A 17,119-nucleotide genomic window follows, 5' to 3' on the forward strand; every position below is an offset into this window, starting at 1 on the left:
TGCTCAACATGCAGCCCAAAGACCAAACATAGCCTGCAGAGTCCTAAAATGTGGCCTACAGATGCCCTGTCCTTGCAACTGCAAGAGAAGGACAAAGCTGGTCAACAGCAGATGATTTTTTATTGCTGACAAATACAATCAAACATTTTCTTTTTGCCTCTTAAAGCAGCACATGCAAAACAACACTACGATAAAACGACCTCATATCTTTTATTCAGATAGTCATAAACAATCCTAAGGTGACCCTACATTTTATAACGTGTCTCTTCAGCAAACTGAGTTTGGACAGCCGTCCATGTAGGTATCGCATGATGGCTATCCCAGAACTAACACTCTTGCCAGCTTTCCCCAGGCAGGGGTAGCTTTCTCAACTATTTTGCATGGTATGTCTTCTCAAATATTGCAAAGTGGAAAGAAAACCCCAAAAATTAAATCACTTGTTTGGCAAGTTGTTCATATATATAAACACGTACCTGTGCACTGCACCAAATGCTTATCCATTCGTCATCTTCAGTCATCTGAATTTTAAACAGCATCTTTACCACGCAGGTGGGAAAAAAAAAAACTATACCACCACCACCACAACAACACAGATGGAACTGTGGGTAACAACTCTGGTATTGCAATACTACATTTTGAAAAGCACACCCATCTGAGCACATGTATCTTGCAACAGCCTATGTTTTTTTGTTTTTAGAAGCTGAGTTCTCCTTTCAAAATCAAGTATTCATACATAGTAGAGAGGGAACAGCTTGCTGAATGTTCCGAAGCGAGATGGGAAACCCTTCATCTTTGAACTACAGAGTGAAATTCAAGCCACAAATAAGATCCTAACATTTTCTTATTCTTCATCAGCTGTTAAATAAGAATGAACTTCGGAGAGGCTCATTCCTTTTTTTCAGTACAGACAGATGTTTCCACCAAGTGACTAGAACAGGATGCCTTACAACCTTATCTAAAGTAGATACAAGTCATGGATAAAACAGATTGCTGGCTAAACAGATGGGGAGATGTTCTTTCTTCTGGTCAGGTGAGGTGTAAACAGTAATTATGAGCACAAGACAGAGCTCAATGGTTGTATCTGTTCTAGAAAACGCTAACAGGACTTCCAGTATCAGCAACGGACAAGAGACAAACCACCCCTGGGCACAACCTCTCCAACATTTGGAATCACCAGACAGCTAAATACAAGAGTTCACTGTTTCTTTTGGCTGCTATACCTTCTGTGGCATACACTTTGATGTGAACAAAAGGCGTATCCTTAAAATGGGTCTTTAAACAACTAAGAGTAGTACATCAGGATGTGTCAAGAGCACTGACTGGAGATTTATTAAAAGCAAACACTATTTATAACATTCTCTGTTCAATCATAACATAACAAACTCTAGTAAAAGAATGCACATTGCAGGGGATGAGAGGGAAATCTATTACTCACACTGTATGTTCCTAATTTGACTTGGTTTTAGCATCATTTGGCAAAACTACTTATGAAGCAAAATTACTCAGTTCTATTAAGAGATCTTGATTTAAAACCCATTAATTTAACTACTGCAAGTACATAGAAACAAACTAATAAACCATCAATTTCCTTCTGTTTTTTGTTCTGAAGTGGCAGAACAGCATACGTAGCAGGATGGCACGCTCCACCAAGGACATTCCTGAGAACTGAAATTATCACAGGCTTGCAGTGTAAAAGATCAAGCTGTGTTGGCTTTAATCATACGGCCATTAATGAAATACGATCTTCCTGGCTAACTGCCAGCCAGGTTTGATGCACTTAGACTGAGTAAAGAATCTGGGCAAAACAACAACTCAAAGCCAAAATGTCAGGACTTACTTTACTGCCCTTGAAACGAGTTCTAACCAAAGGAATAAACAAAGCTTTTCAAGGTACACTGTTACACATACCCCACCTAATTATACATGGGATATATATTATACATGGGACATATGGGATATGCAGGCATGTCAATTTTTTTTTTATTAGATAGTCAAGATGTTATGTTTCTCTCTGCTACCCAGACGGCCTGCCAAATTTTTACAGTCTGCTTCAACAGAAGGAAACTATTACCTTATCAGCGGTAGATCGTATTTTTCTAAAACACATGGAATTAAAATCCCACTAGAAAATCCCACTGGGAAGGGAACAGCTCCCTGACGCCCTACTGCTAGACATAAGAGAATTGGACATTTTACTACAGGATTAACAATATGTGGAAGCAATAGTTTTTCCAGCATCTCCCCTTGCCAAATAAAATAATAGTGGCAATTGGCTCTAGAATGACCCATATGTAATCTGTCTTCAGTCAGGCAGGTTGCCTTTATGCAACACAGCTGAGAAAGCCAGTACTCTGAAAGGGGGGGCCTACCAAAAAAAAAAAAAAAAAAAAAAAAAAAAGGACATGTGCACGGCAGGCAGAGACAACATTGTGGTATTGTGCTTTACATCCAGAAGAGAAATCTCTCATGTTTAATCACATGCCCATGTTATTCCAGTTAGTAAATGCAACAGGACCAAGGGAAACTAGTTAACCTGGCTAGAAACAGGGAACAGAGACACGGGACCTGGACGGCTGCCATCAGAGCCCATTTTGGGAGCTGCAGATTGCACCATGTTATCCCACCCCTACCTGTGTTCTTTTGCACAGGGACTGGTGTTCACCCAACCCTGCACAAAGCCTATTCATCACACTAGGTCCAGCTGAACACTCACTGGGCCAAAACCTGAAGATAAAAGTATGTGTACAATTTCCTGGCAGGATAGGTGAATTGTGCCAGGCTACTGGAGGTCCAAGAAGCCAGTATAAAGAAGAATCCAGCTGGGGAATGAAATGGAGGTCCTTTCTTTCGACAGCAGCAAGCCTATCAGAATCTCAATAACAGAACTATTCATCCACCAGAGTCCAAGTGTAGAAAACATGGGCCTCAAAAACACAGACCCACTAACCAATTACACTGTGGAGTCCTCTCTTCCTGGTGGTTCTCTCAAAGCACGGTAACTGAAGGAAGCACATGAGCTAAATCTGGTTTGGTGTTTGAATAGTCTCCGATACCCTTGTTGTATTAACATCGCAGCTATTTCACAGAATTGATTTGAGAAGGAGGGCATATCTGGAAAACAGCTCACAGTATGCTGAAGGCAAGTCCCTGGAGAATGCTGCAGTCAGGCCAACCTGGGGGAGCTGCAGTCACAGATTGCAGTGGTATCCTGCAAAAAATGTCTCAAAATGGCACAAACAGAAGCCCATCAACAACCCTTTGATATATAACATCGAGAGAGGAAAACATATCTGATACCAACCATCGTGGGGTGATTCAAGTTAGCTCAATGAAGGGTGGTGAAAGCAATTTTATAAACAGCATTACATAATCACTATGGATATGTTTATTTTACAAGTATATCCTGTGTTTCTTGATAAGCAAACTGGCTTTCAAATCTCCATCTTTTTGCCTGCCATCAGACAATAGTACAGATAGGAAAAAACCAATGTAAATATTAATTCATCATACTTCATCTATAACAAATATTGCAGATAACTGAGATGCAAGCCTTAAAGAACAGTAAAGGAACAAAGGCACCAGCAGCAGTTTCAGGGAGAATAACAGCATGTTCCTGGACTAGCACAAGGAATGCACTTCATTGTTTACATACCAGAGGCTTTCCGAACAACTTTTTTTCTTATTCCTTTTTCTCTCCACTCCCCTCCTTTTAAAAATGCTTAGTATTCAACTTCAAAGAATAAAAAGAGCAATTTGCACCCTTAAATTTGAGGAGGAATTCACAAAGAAATACCACATTGTTTCAAAAAGATGCATTTTTCAATAGGTACATAAAGAGTAGCACATTACAGAGAAGCAGTTTCAATAAGACTGTGCAGCCCAACAAGATGACATATAGAGTGTCTTTAAAATGATCTAAAACACTGCTGCACACTCAAAGAAAATCAGATTTTACCACGTAATAAGATGGAATATGAGCTCTAAGGAGAGACATGAAGGTAAATTAGGTTATTCAGAGTATGAGTATGCTCTGAACAGAGCTCTACAGTTTGTTTCCTGCTGTAGAACTCACACAAGAGCAATGTCTCCTCTCTTCCAGATACCTTCTTCACTTTTCCCTAAAATAATTCTGTGCTTGAACTGAGAAAGAGTCAGCAGGCTCCTAGCACCACCCAGCTCCCCAGATGGAAAGAATCAAAAAGGTAACACTTTAAGAACTCATGAGCTGAGGCAAAGACAGTTTACTAGGTAAAGCAAAATCTGTGCATACAAGCAAAGCAAATGAAGGAATTTATTTCCTACTCCTCATCAGCAGTTCAGTCACTCCCAGAAAAGCGGGGCTCATCATGCATTTCTTGGGGAGACTAATGCCAGCACTCCCACCGTTCTCTCCTCCGTCTTCCTGCCTCCTGTCAGCTTTCATTGCTGAGCACAATGTCATATGGTGTGGGCCATCCCTCTGGTCAGCCTGGGTCAGCAGTCCTGGTTCTGTCCCAACACGGCTCCTTGTGTTCCTCCAGCCCCCTTCTGGCAGGGCAGCACGAGGAGCTGAGACATCCCACCGCCTTGCAGCAACTACCATCACAGTGTGATGCTGCCGCTATTTTAAGTGAAAAATCCAAAGCACAGCAAAGATGTACAAAGAAAATTAACGCAATCCCAGCCAAAACCATGATAGAGATGAAAGTGAGAATGTTTCCCAGCTCTGCTGTGTGAGCATGAGCAGATTTCTAAGAAATATTTATTCACAGATTTTTACTAAGAAACGTTGAACATGTTATGCTTATGGCATGCTAGTTGCCTCTAGACATCATGATAGCGTGTGCTTATACATTTCAGAGTCACATGCAGCAGAAACTGAGCATTTTGCTCTACATTGTCCAGTAGGTAGGTAATATTCTACTGCTACAGCTGTCAAAAATACCACATGAGAAAAAAAGAGAGCAAGTATAATTTTTACATAAATGTTAGCAGATAACATCATCTTTAATCCAGAGTCTTCACTGTTCTAGCTCTCCTTTGGTTGACTGCACAGACCAGATTACTCTAATCCCTCCCTGTTAAATGGGACTCTCTATCACCACAGGGTGGGTAAGATAGCAGCCTGTAAGATTCAGGATAGATACACTATAACTTGGGTTTTCACCATGTTTACTGACAGTAAAGAGTCATCACAATTGTTTCCCAAATGCTTGCATGGCACCGCTTGCTTAAAAGACAGTGTGATGTATCATGGGAACAAACAGTACACACTTAGTTACAGCCGGGACAGAGTTGATTTTCTTCATAATGTCTGCTACAATGCTATGTTTGTGCTTTAGGAGAAAAACAATGTTGATAACACACTGAGGTTTCTAGTTGCTGCCAAGTAGTGGTGTATGGAGCCAAGGCTGTTCCAGTTTTTCAGCTTCTCATACTGTCCTGCCAGTGAGGGGGTAGGCACACAGGGAGCTGCATGGGGACAGAACCAAGACAGCTGGCCTAAGCACACCAAAGTGATATTCTGTACCATATGACATCATGCAGAAAGAAAGTTTGAAAAGAAGGTAGCTCAAGGTGCAGAATGACTCTGCTCAGGAACTAGCTAAGTATCAGTCAGCATGTGGTAAGCAACTGCTTGTTCATCACTTGTTATATATATATATATATATATATAATAAGTTTATAGATAGATACATCACACAATCATAGAACAGCCAGGGTTGGAAGGGACCTCAAGGATCATGAATCTCCAACCCTCCTGCTACTCAGGGTCACCAACTTCCACATCTAATACTAGACCAGGCTGCCCAGAGCCCCATCCAATCTGGCATTGAACACCTCCAGGGACAGGAAATCCACAACCTCTCTGGGCGGCCTGTTCCAGCACCTCACCACTCTCACAGTAAAAATCTTCCCCCTAACATCCAACCTAAATCTTCCCTCCTTCAACTTAAAACCATTTCCCCTTATCCCACTGTTATCTACCCTTGTAAAGAGTTGACTACACACACACACACACACACACACACACAGAGCTATAATTCTTTTTTCCTATTACTTTTCACCTGTGAGCTCTACCTTTTTTTTTTTTTTTTTTTTTAATTCTACCCTCCCAACATACTGGGAAGGGTTAAGTGTGCAAGTAGCTGTGTGCTGCTGAGCCACCTGCTGGGTTAAGCCACAACACTTAAGAGTGAAATACACTATCCTACTCTCCCAAACTAACTCTAATTGCAGACTCAAGGTGACATCTCCATATTTCTTCCTTGCCTGAGAATATAATCTGGCATGACTTTCACATGTGTAGATGAACCCAAACCCCACAGTGGTGCAAAGAAGTGCCAGTCTATCCACAAAGTCCCTGTGATAAATAAACCTGTCACACCAGCAGCAAATGGTATGAAAGTCTTTATGATAACAGCAAGAAATAGAATGCTAATAGAACACTGGTAGCTAAATATATTGTCAAACAGTATATGGAAACAGCAAGGCTTTGAAATTCTAAGAAAGAAGGAGAGTAAGTGGGGAAATAAGGACCTGCAGTGAATTCTCATCTCCAGCTACGTAGACACAAATCCCTGTACCTCTTTGTTTCCTGACCTCTTAGCGTCACTCTGATATGCTTTTCTTTGCCTCTGCGGAGGAAGTGGTGGCAGAAAACAGTCATTGGGAAAGGACCAGAACGTGCATTCATGCTTCCAAAATGGGAAATTACAACTAAGTAGGGAGGAGTTGCAGAAGCAGAAACAGTAGATACTCCTATTTTGAACAAAAGTGTTGCGGGTGCAGGGCAGGGAGAAAATTATATTGAATACAAAGTAAAGAACTGAGGAGGGGGAGAAGATGCAATGAACTGAAACAGAGCTGGGTTAGGAGCAGCAATGACTTCCCATCCTTCTCTCTTAAATACTGCCACTCAACTCCTTTCTAATACCTTTGCAGCTAAGCAGTACCAAGAGCAGAGTACTTGTTCTCTCAATTAGAGAGATCAGTGCCACAAAGAAAACAACCTCTTGCCTGGTTATTCCTGAGCCTGAAAATCAAATTTGGAAGGAGATGAATTATTTAGGAATATACAGTGTACTGAAAGGCAGAACTTGTCCCAGCCCAGGATTCCCTCAGACTATTTATGTCGAGCCAAAAAAAGTAGAAGTCTTTCAGATAAGCCAAGGTCTTAAGAAAGAAAGAAGGTTTACAACAACAGGACTTTATTCTCTGAACTCCGTAAATTCCCAAAATGCAAAACCAACCTTCCTGAATACCACTAATACTAACATGGAAATCAACTAGCCATGTTACAAAGTGATCTCTCAAATTTCAAGAATTTAAGAATGAAAACCAGAGTTCCAACACTTCAATTTATTATCATAGTTTTTAATAGCACACTGGTATCTTTAGCAATATTTGAGGGATCAAAGTTCTGCAATAGACTGATACATCCTTAGATACATTCTGTCCTTGCTAGTTTTTTTTTTTTTTTTTTTGTTTTCACTCATCTTCAGATACTGAGAAGTTATTTGTACCCATTCAGAAACAAACAAAACAGTATAAGATATAAGATGTACTGTTATAAGATAACAGTATATCATATGATATAGTATAAGATGACACAGACTCAGTAAAATGTACCTGGAAGTTCTGCAGCTAGAGAACAATCCTGATCACAAAGAGCTGTACAAGGACATCAGTAATCACCCTTCCTTTCAAATCAAAACCACAAACCCACTGAAATTCAGCAACTAAAATCTGCAAACAAGCACATTTACAGGCTGAAGCCCCACCAACTCTTGGGACTTGCTCCTGGCCCAGAAGAGAGAACAAGCTTAAGATTGACACTTCAAGTTCTCCCTTTCTGCAGCTGCCCATGGACGCACATCCCACACAATGAGCCACACAAGAAAAGCTATGCAGCAGTGGGGAAGGAAGGGGAGGAGGGCCCACACACCTCAGGAAGCAGAGTGTTTGCCCATCGTTCCCTACAGTCACACTGACACGACATGGGGACAGGAACCACAGCAAGCGATGATAACTGCAACTGGCACTAAGAACTGCACCTGGAAGTCACAGAGCCAAAACTGCTTCCTGGCAAGGCTGTGCAGGGCACACACCAGATGAAAGTTCAAGGGTGTCATTTCAAAATATCTTTAACCAGTGCTACTGCAAAAAGCTGTCCTGAGTATTCATTCCTATCCCCAGGTCACCTTCCCTCCCTTGCTTGCATAAAGAGGGGTGTGGGAAGGAGAACAAACAGCAACTTTTTTTTCTGTGCCGGATTAGTTTCAACTCCAATCAGCTCCCTGATCTGATTCACTGTCTGGCCATGCAAATATTCATGCCAGCATAAGCAAAAACATTGCAGAGACAGAACAAAAGGCCAGAGGTAGCAACAGAGCAGGACCAATTCTTTCAAAGATTATATCAGCTTAAAAGTGTTTGCAAACCCAATCTTAAAGAGCACAAATGTTTGCACCCGCTTTAAAGGCTGACATTGAAAACCCTGTAGAAAAACTGGAAAAATGTGAGAGTGATGGCTTTGCCTGTAGACATATGAAATTAAGTGGAATAAGAGGTTTGTGTGACTTTTTGTATTGCTTTTTAAACCATATTATCCAATAAAATCAGGAAATGTTAGCAAAATTGAAAGTTAAAGAAAAAGAACATGAGTACACTCGTGCCATGAGAATTTTAAGATTGATAGCACAAGCTGAGAATCTTTGGACTCTCCAAACCACAGTAAGAAGGATCCTGCACAAAAGGAATTCCTCAGTCCCTGATCACCAAGTAATATCCTTTTATTCATCCCTTGAACAAAAGATGCTACTGAACCACAGGGTAAGCATTTAGGCTCTTATGGTATTAGCTACCCACATCATATGTGTGTTCTGCCTTGACAGATGGCCTGTAATCTGGTCTCCCTTGAGGCTGAAAGCATCACATTAAGATTCCTAATTGGAGTAATACATTCATAAAATAATGACCTCAGTCAGTGTTTCCTGAAGTAGGTTACATCATCGTCACAAGAAAGTCTCAAGGCAATCAGAACAAGAAGAAAATACATATATTTTTTAAAAGAACTACATAGAAATATACAGGATGATAGTAAAACAAAATTATACTTAAACATATTGACACCAAATGCACAGTTTCTCAAGTTCAAGGGAGCATTTACAATTGCAGACTGCTCACAGCCAGCTCTTACCCTTTACTGCAGGAGAAGAAACTGGGTTGCTGCTGACAATCAAGGACAGTTGGCTTTTCTCAAATTTGTATAAGAAAAGGGAAAGTAAGGGGCTAAGGAGTTAATTACACATGCAGAGAAAGCATTTACAAGCTTTTGTTTTAAGATATATTGATTCATATGATGAATTCTGCAGAGAAGGACCTGGGTGTACTGGTGGACAACGGGTTGGCCATGGGCCAGCAGTATGCCCTTGTGGCCAAGAAGGTCAATGGGATACTGGGATGCATTAAGAAGAGCGTGGACAGCACGTCAAGGGAGGTGATCCTCCCCCTCTGCTCTGTCCTGCTGATTCCACATTTAGAATATTATATCCAGTTTTGGGCTCCCCAAAAAAGTTCAAAAAAGGCAGGGATCTCCTAGGAGGAGATCCATGAAGGGCCACAAATATAATAAAGGGCTCCTCCTGTGTGAGGAAAGGCTGCCTGCTCTGGGGCTGTTCAGCTTGGGGAAGACAACTATGAGGGGTCTGATAAACATTTATAAATATCTAAAGGGAGGTTGGAGGCAAAGGGCTGACACCAGGCTCTTTTTGGTGGCATGTACTGAGAGGACAAGGAGCAATGGCCTAAAACTTGAACATACAAAGTTCCATAAAAGCATGTGGAAGAACTTCTTTTCAGTAAGGGTGACAGAGCCCTGGAACAGGCTGCCTAGAGAGGTTGTGGAGTCTCCATCTGTGGAGATATTAGAGATCCATCTGGACTCCCACCTGTGTGACCTACTATGGGGAACCTGCTTTAGCAAGGGGTCGGACTCCATGATCTCTTGAGATCCCTTCCAATCCTACAATTCTGTGATATAATACTTCAATAATTTAACCTTTCATTACAAAAATTTGGCAGAATTTTTACGTGTTTGCAAGCTGCAGCCTAGTACTTTTTCTCACGACACCACTGGAACTTTTGTCACTTTCCACCTTCAAAAGGAGTGCACTAGGTCTCATCCTGTACACCAATCAAAATTCCACCATTGAAATTTTCAGCCTTCAGTTTTTAGCATAAAAGGAACAACCAGAAGTAAGACATTCTGAATTCACAGTCTTTTGTGCTAAGCTCTAGCTTCCTGCTCATTATGTGTTTAATGGTTTTGTCTGAGAAATCTAGACATCTATTGTGGCCAGTAAAACTGGCCAATCTTGATTTATCAAGGCTTACAGCTGAACCCAACCAAAGGAGCTTAAATCAGCTCAGTGACAGAGCAGACAACCAATCATTTAAATCACACTTTTGAATACACTGGCTGCATTGACAAGATAGCTACTGACTACAACAGCAGCTTAGACATCCCAGGCTTGATTCATCTATGCATACTTTTAAGATTCCTCTGGGTAACCAGCCTCCTCTTCAGCTTTTGTTCCCAAAGACCACTGGTCTCTCAGCCATCCTTGCCTTATCTAGTGATCCTTCACAGTTGCCTCTGCTAATCTGAAGTATCTTAAGCCACAGACACTTAACTATTGTTTAAGCACACTGCACTGCTAGCACAAGTGCAGGAACCTACATTCAGGCATCCGAAATGGAATCCCTTCTATTATGTTATTAAAGATCATTTCTAAGATGAGAAAGGTGTTAATCAGTGTGGACTAACAAAGACATAAAAAGAAGACACATGCTTTCAGTAATACATTCATTTAGATACATCTAACATGCATTGCATTTCAAAGCTTTTTGCTATAATTTAGTATGATTCAGATGTAACATGCATGCAATTAAAAATACATGTAGAAGTAGGTGCAGTTATCCCGCCTATACCAGATTTTCTTGTAAGCCTTACGAAGCCGATAATGTTATACAAAAGGTCAAATTTTCCCCAGCAATTTAATTCCCCATTCCCTTTCCAATTACCACAAAATACAGCATTATTTATAGACTGAACTGTATTCTACAACTTTCTTACAACTACAGATTTCATGTTCAAATTACAAACAGCCCCCACACTCCATACAATCTGAATAGTTCCTTTCAGTAGACGGACTGAAGTCAATTTTTGGTTATACGTATCTGACTATACTTGTGCTCATCGAGGAATATTTAATAGCCACTCAACATCCTATAATTTACAAGTACCAACAGATGCAAACCATCTTTATTTGCCATTTATTACATGGACTTCTTCCACAGAAAAAGATTAAGAGTCATGTGAATAACTATGAGCACACCTCCAACCAACCCCAAGCCCACACACACAAGTGTGGTAATTTAGTGGCAGAAAATCATTAATTGTTACTATAATTACAATTCTCACATAAGAAATCTTTTCCTACTCTCAGTCATGCTTGAAGGAAAGTCTGCTTGTGATGAGTCTTTTTACATGATCAATACAGCAAACTGAAACAGATACTTACGGTTGATGTGATCGATGTAGTACACACCAATCTGGGGATCATATGCAGCTTCCCATCCCCATGGTAGTTCATCCCCAACACAGTCCGCAAACGACAAGGGTTTTGTTAACCTAAAAGTAAAGAAACAAAGGTAAGTTTCTCTTTCCTACACATTTGTTATTCATGTTAATTCTTATTGTGACAAACATAATATAAAGACAGGGAGGAGAGAGAAGATGTATTCCCCCTCTACCTCCCGCTTAAAGTTTAGGCTCTTGATTACTTTTCCCCTATTTCAGCCTTCTGGATTCATCAACTCCAAGAACATAATATAAATTATTCCAAACATTTCCTAGTATAGGCACTCAAGTGAGAAATTCACTGCACCATCTTTTACATTTGACAGTTTAAAATTAAACAACAACAATAGCTGAAAAAAAATATTAATAATCTACACTCCTATTTGTCCTCAGGGGAACTGGACTCTTCAACCTTGAGTCTGCGGTGACACTACAAGATTTGAAGGTAATCTCTTCTAATGATCTCAAAAAATACATAAAATATAACTAAGATGCAGCTAGTAGCACTGACCAATCCAAGTACTAGAACAAAATTAAGAGTAGTAGGCATTTTATAAGCTTTATTTAATGGATATTCAGATGTTAATATGATTCATTTTTAGGAAGATACATAATTAACGTTTTTCATTTTGATAATCTGCTTGCAACAAGAAATAATTTGCTAACAGTAATACACAGAACTTTTTCAAACGGAGGCTGAGCAAAGCTTAACATCATGATGTTTTTGTTGCTTTTGGGGAAAGAAATGAGTATTAAGTACCGAGTTTCCTCTTGATAAACCCACAGCCATGTCACCCACGTTAGCAGGAATAACAAGAGAATTAAGGCTTCATTATCGCAGTAACGTTAGTACGTAATTAGAATTCTTAAAAAGCCTGGAAGGAGGATTACCAAGAGCAGTTTGTGAGACACATGAGCATCACCTCCTGTGCTGACTCAAGTATGATTTCTATCATGACATGAAGACAAGTAAAATGCAAGATAGAATATGAAAGCCAAGAGAGTTACGAGATATAACTGGAAAGGAAATAATACCTGAGAGCAAGGACTGAAGGAATGTCGCCTGTGTGAAGATCATTATCTGTGACATAATAACATATAACAGACAAACTGCTATTACATTCATTAACCATGACCCAGGAAAAATGAGGTTTACTGCAACTGTAATAGAGGATTAAGTGCCGCATCTCAGGGCACTGATATTCCAAGGTACTTTACAATACTTTTTCAGTTGGTGGTTATCAATTTGCACGCTCTTGAAAGAATGTCAATACCCAAAAAAGGATGACCTACAGTCCACGTTCAGTGTACCATGAAGCTGAATTAGTCGACAGAAGGTTGTTTCTTTCTAAGTGTACTTTCATTGACTTTAAGTATTCTCACTTCTGGGAAATACTTTTTTTTTTTTTTTAAATAATTTTTGTAATTACTTCCAAATGATGATTAATTTATTAGCCTTAAACTCATAATAGCAATTTTTTCTACTCAATGCTGTACTGCTGCAATGCAACACTTCCATTGCAACAAATGGAGAGAAAAGCATCCTGAGGGCCAGGGAACAAGAAAAGTGTGCATTTGTCTCAGGGAATGGCTGCTCCCAATTAAGTCAGGAGAAAATCTGTCACTCCATTATGTAATCATGCTGTTGCCAACCACTTCCCAGATGCTCTAGGAAACCTAGGAGAAAAAATATGGCTTACACATAGGGAAGCTATAGCACCACCTCATATTCACATTTTTCAAAATACAAAGTTATCTCAGACTTTAAACAGTAGATTCTGCAGTTATACATATCATCATTAATGATTAGTATTCTCACTGCCATGAATGCAGGCTGTATATGCATCTAAAGTTAATGAAGAGGCTGATTATGTTGTAGAATGGAAACATAACTACAGATTGAGATTGCCAATGCAATATTGTTTCATCCGGACAACTTTATGCATTTTCTTGCTTGAGATACTCCCTGAGACCACAAAAATGTACAGAAGAAATATTTCTTACTGAAATCAGTGTCTACAAAAACCAAGAAATTTACTATGTGAATGCTGTCTTTCTGTTAGGATGTGGACAATTCATGGTATTTCACACTTCTGTGATCATCAGAGTGCATATTCTTCAAAATGAGTGTGCGTATTACACTCACGCACGTGACATTTTCAGCACATCATTCTGAGCAAGAGCACTGTATTCTGCTGCATTCCTTTTCTGACTCCATTTCTCTCCAAGATCTCTTAAGAATGAAGGCGCTTATAACACTGGATATTACCCATATTACGATTAGGACTCTACTTTATCAACAGGAAACTCCAAACTTCAGTCTTTGCTCTCTTCTAAACTCAGCAGACTTCTGTAGCATATTTCAAGACCCGATTCTATGCATACACTGAAGAATTATTCTAGTAGAACTAGAGATGTTTTGCTTAGACTGACTTAATGTGATTTATAATACATAGGGATAGAGCACATGGCAAAGAGAAAAAAGTAACAGCAGGCAGATCTCAGAAAACTGGGGGGTCAGGAGGAACATGAAGAGCAAACAACAAATCTGAGGCTCTTCTTTTCCTTTAGAAAACCAGAGGAACTAGAAAGGACAAAAATGCAGGTTGGTAAGAGGTGCATAAAAATACCTGTTAGCTATGACAAGGTTCAACTTCATGTCTTTTAAAAAGACTTCCAAGAATACCTTTTTTGTTGTGTAATTCTTGACCTACAGTTAAGACTTGGAGTTTTGAATTCAATTATAACTAGGGTCAGTACTCAACTTCTATAGCAACTTCAATATGTATTTGAAAATTCTCCAAATCCTAGTTATCCTCTACCCAAAATGACCTTGTGTTCCTTACCTTACAGCAATAATCTAGTAAGACACCTATCTAAAGTGTTATACAGATTAAATTTCATACCCATTCATTCTTGTACACAAAATGATATATAACGATGCACGATACACATTATGTGCTTTCTCTTACAATGAAGGACTCACTATTACTTTTTTAAAAAAGACTCCCAGCTGTTCTAAAATAAAAAAAAAAAACATATCTTCTTCATGCCCTAGGAACTGAGTAGACAAAAGTTACATCTTTTGTACATCTACATTAAAACATAAATGAAGAAACCTAGTGACCACATGTATGCCTATCCTGGCTCACTTAACCACACACAAACCCTTCAAGAAGGCTGTACAGTAACGTACCAGCTACACAAAACAACGTGACACAACTTCTGAACACCTCCTCACAAATACTTTCAGTTAGCACAAGGTCATGGAATAGGAAGTATGAGCAACACCAGCTAATTTCTTACTCACTTTGAAAAAGAGTAATTGAAACTACTACATTCTTATTTTTCATTCAGTTGCTCAAATGTAATATTTAATGATCTGGTCAGAAAAGGAATGTAAAAATAGAAGAAGAAAAGCGTTTAAATTCTTTACTAGACCTCCTAATTTAGTGTTCAAGTTGGATCTTAAAAATCAATTCAACTCTGAGCCCATTCTCTAATGCTTTAAGCATTGTGAAATTTGGAAGACCCATAAACCCATCTTCTCATCCCATCCTAAATATGCTGCCCAACATTCAGGCACCCAAGATGGATTTCTCATATAAAACTCAGGGGTGCAGTTCATCTCATTAACTTAAAGGCTTAGTTAACTTACCCAAATTACTCCTTTACATTCCCCTATGGAGACTAATTCAGCACATCTGTTCAGACTGAGGATGAATCACACTCTGAAGGTTTCCCTCCTTTCCTACTGACTATGGAGACTGTCTAAATACAAGGCTCACGATCCAATAGAAGGTAACTAAATTTAGGCAGGACAAACACTTAGTAGTAATGCCCAGGTAGCCAAGCGCATACAGAACTATTAAAAGTATCTCTGCGTTGCAGGCTAGGGCAAGAAGGGGAGCACTGCTTTCCTCAACGGCTGAGGTCTGTATCCATTGGCAGCACAGTTACACTATGTTGGGAAGATAATTTTCTCTTTTATAAATCAGTATCTGAAGCTGAAAAAACAAAACAAAACTAAACCCAACGTGTTCCCTAAGTTTAAAAAGCAGTAACCAGGCCATTTACCTGAAAAGTGGCTGAGTTTGCATCCTCATAGAACACTCTTTCCCTACATCCTTTGTTAGTTCAAGTCTATAACCATGCAAATCCCACACACCATTTCTCTCTCCAAAATCTCATTCATGATTCTGTTGACAGGATCTCAGTTTCTAAACACCATGTTCTTAGCACAGTAGTGCCTCTCATTCAGATACCAGTCCAAGACACTAAGTATTTGTATTGCTCAGGTACATTCTGTTTTAATAAGGGTGTTATTAAGATAAACCATCGCTTCATTACGGGTATTACTTTGAAAGAGTAATGCAGTGGGCATCTGCATGACATGACAACACATCAGAGAAGGACTGGTATAGTGGCAGGCTGTAATATTGTAGCAGTTGGTCCTTAAATAACAAAAGGTCAAGAGTCTGCTTATCTGGTTTCTTTCTGCAATCACTTTTTCAGTGAACAAATGCCCATATTTAAAAGGCAACAAACACGCATGGCACCTTTTCGACACCAAAACACAATAATCTAGTAGTTAAAATTAAATACTACTCCATTCTTTACGAAAGCTTTCGGTAATATCAGCTGATGCTGATTTATGTCATTATCCAGCCTAGCATGTGCCCCATCAGTCTCTTGTGTGTCACACACACATACACACATGCTGGTGTAGGTAGGCAGACACACCCAGCATTTACACGTAGCTGGCAGCAGCACAGCACCTTGGCAGCAGCGTGCCTTCTCTGCTTGTAGCACTGCAGGTACCGAAACTAACTGCAGAGTAGAAATTCACAGAGAAGCTGTGTACATTTAGCTGAAGAACACTTATTCATTCCATCAGCAGGTACGTTTCCCAGGTACATTTAACATTTTTCACTCATTTCCCAGATTTCAAATCACTTTGTTCCTGGTAATAAAAAGTAAAGCAGTCAAATTTACAGACAAAGAATGAAAGCCTGCCTTGAACAGGAGAAGGTTCCAGCTTTCAAAAAAAAAAAAAAAAAAAATCGTACAGGTGTAGTATCATTTTTTATAGCATGCCGTTTCTATCCTATGATTCCTTTAAGGTCTCAAATACTTCTGACAGACTGTAGATTCTATATAAATATATTTTTGGGGTTTTAGAGCATTTCTAGGTTAAAAAAAAAAAGCAACAATGCAGTTATGTGCTTACAATAAGAGATGTATGTAAGTCAGCTCACTGCCTTGCAGCAACACAGAATGGTTAGTATCTACTAACAGTACCTACTGCTGGGACCACACCTCTCATAGCTGTTTTACAAGCTCATTTGATTTCTAGTACTGAATGACATCTCCCATAGTACAAACAAGTTATAGGTTTGTGTAGATAGGATAAAACCACATGCAATGATTTTTTAGAGCACTGAATAAACACTTTCTTCTCTATAATTCAAGCAAAGTACTCAAGGTTGTTTT

The 17,119-nt window shown here is 39.5% G+C and overlaps 1 protein-coding gene across 3 annotated transcripts in view; it reads right to left on the minus strand.

Annotated features, from left to right (window-relative positions):
- The window catches only part of WWC2 (WW and C2 domain containing 2), an 86,295-nt gene that overhangs the window by 48,581 nt on the left and 20,595 nt on the right, over window positions 1-17,119 (minus strand). For all 3 annotated transcript variants that reach the window (XM_042871652.1, XM_042871654.1, XM_042871653.1), the window contains exon 2: window positions 11,568-11,677. In XM_042871652.1, the coding sequence (XP_042727586.1) occupies window positions 11,568-11,677 (110 nt within the window). The remainder of the gene's footprint in view (window positions 1-11,567; window positions 11,678-17,119) is intronic.

This window comes from Lagopus leucura, unplaced genomic scaffold, assembly GCF_019238085.1.
Source record: "Lagopus leucura isolate 7727_CA_CO unplaced genomic scaffold, USGS_WTPT01 Super-Scaffold_100004, whole genome shotgun sequence".
Taxonomy (NCBI): domain Eukaryota; kingdom Metazoa; phylum Chordata; class Aves; order Galliformes; family Phasianidae; genus Lagopus; species Lagopus leucura.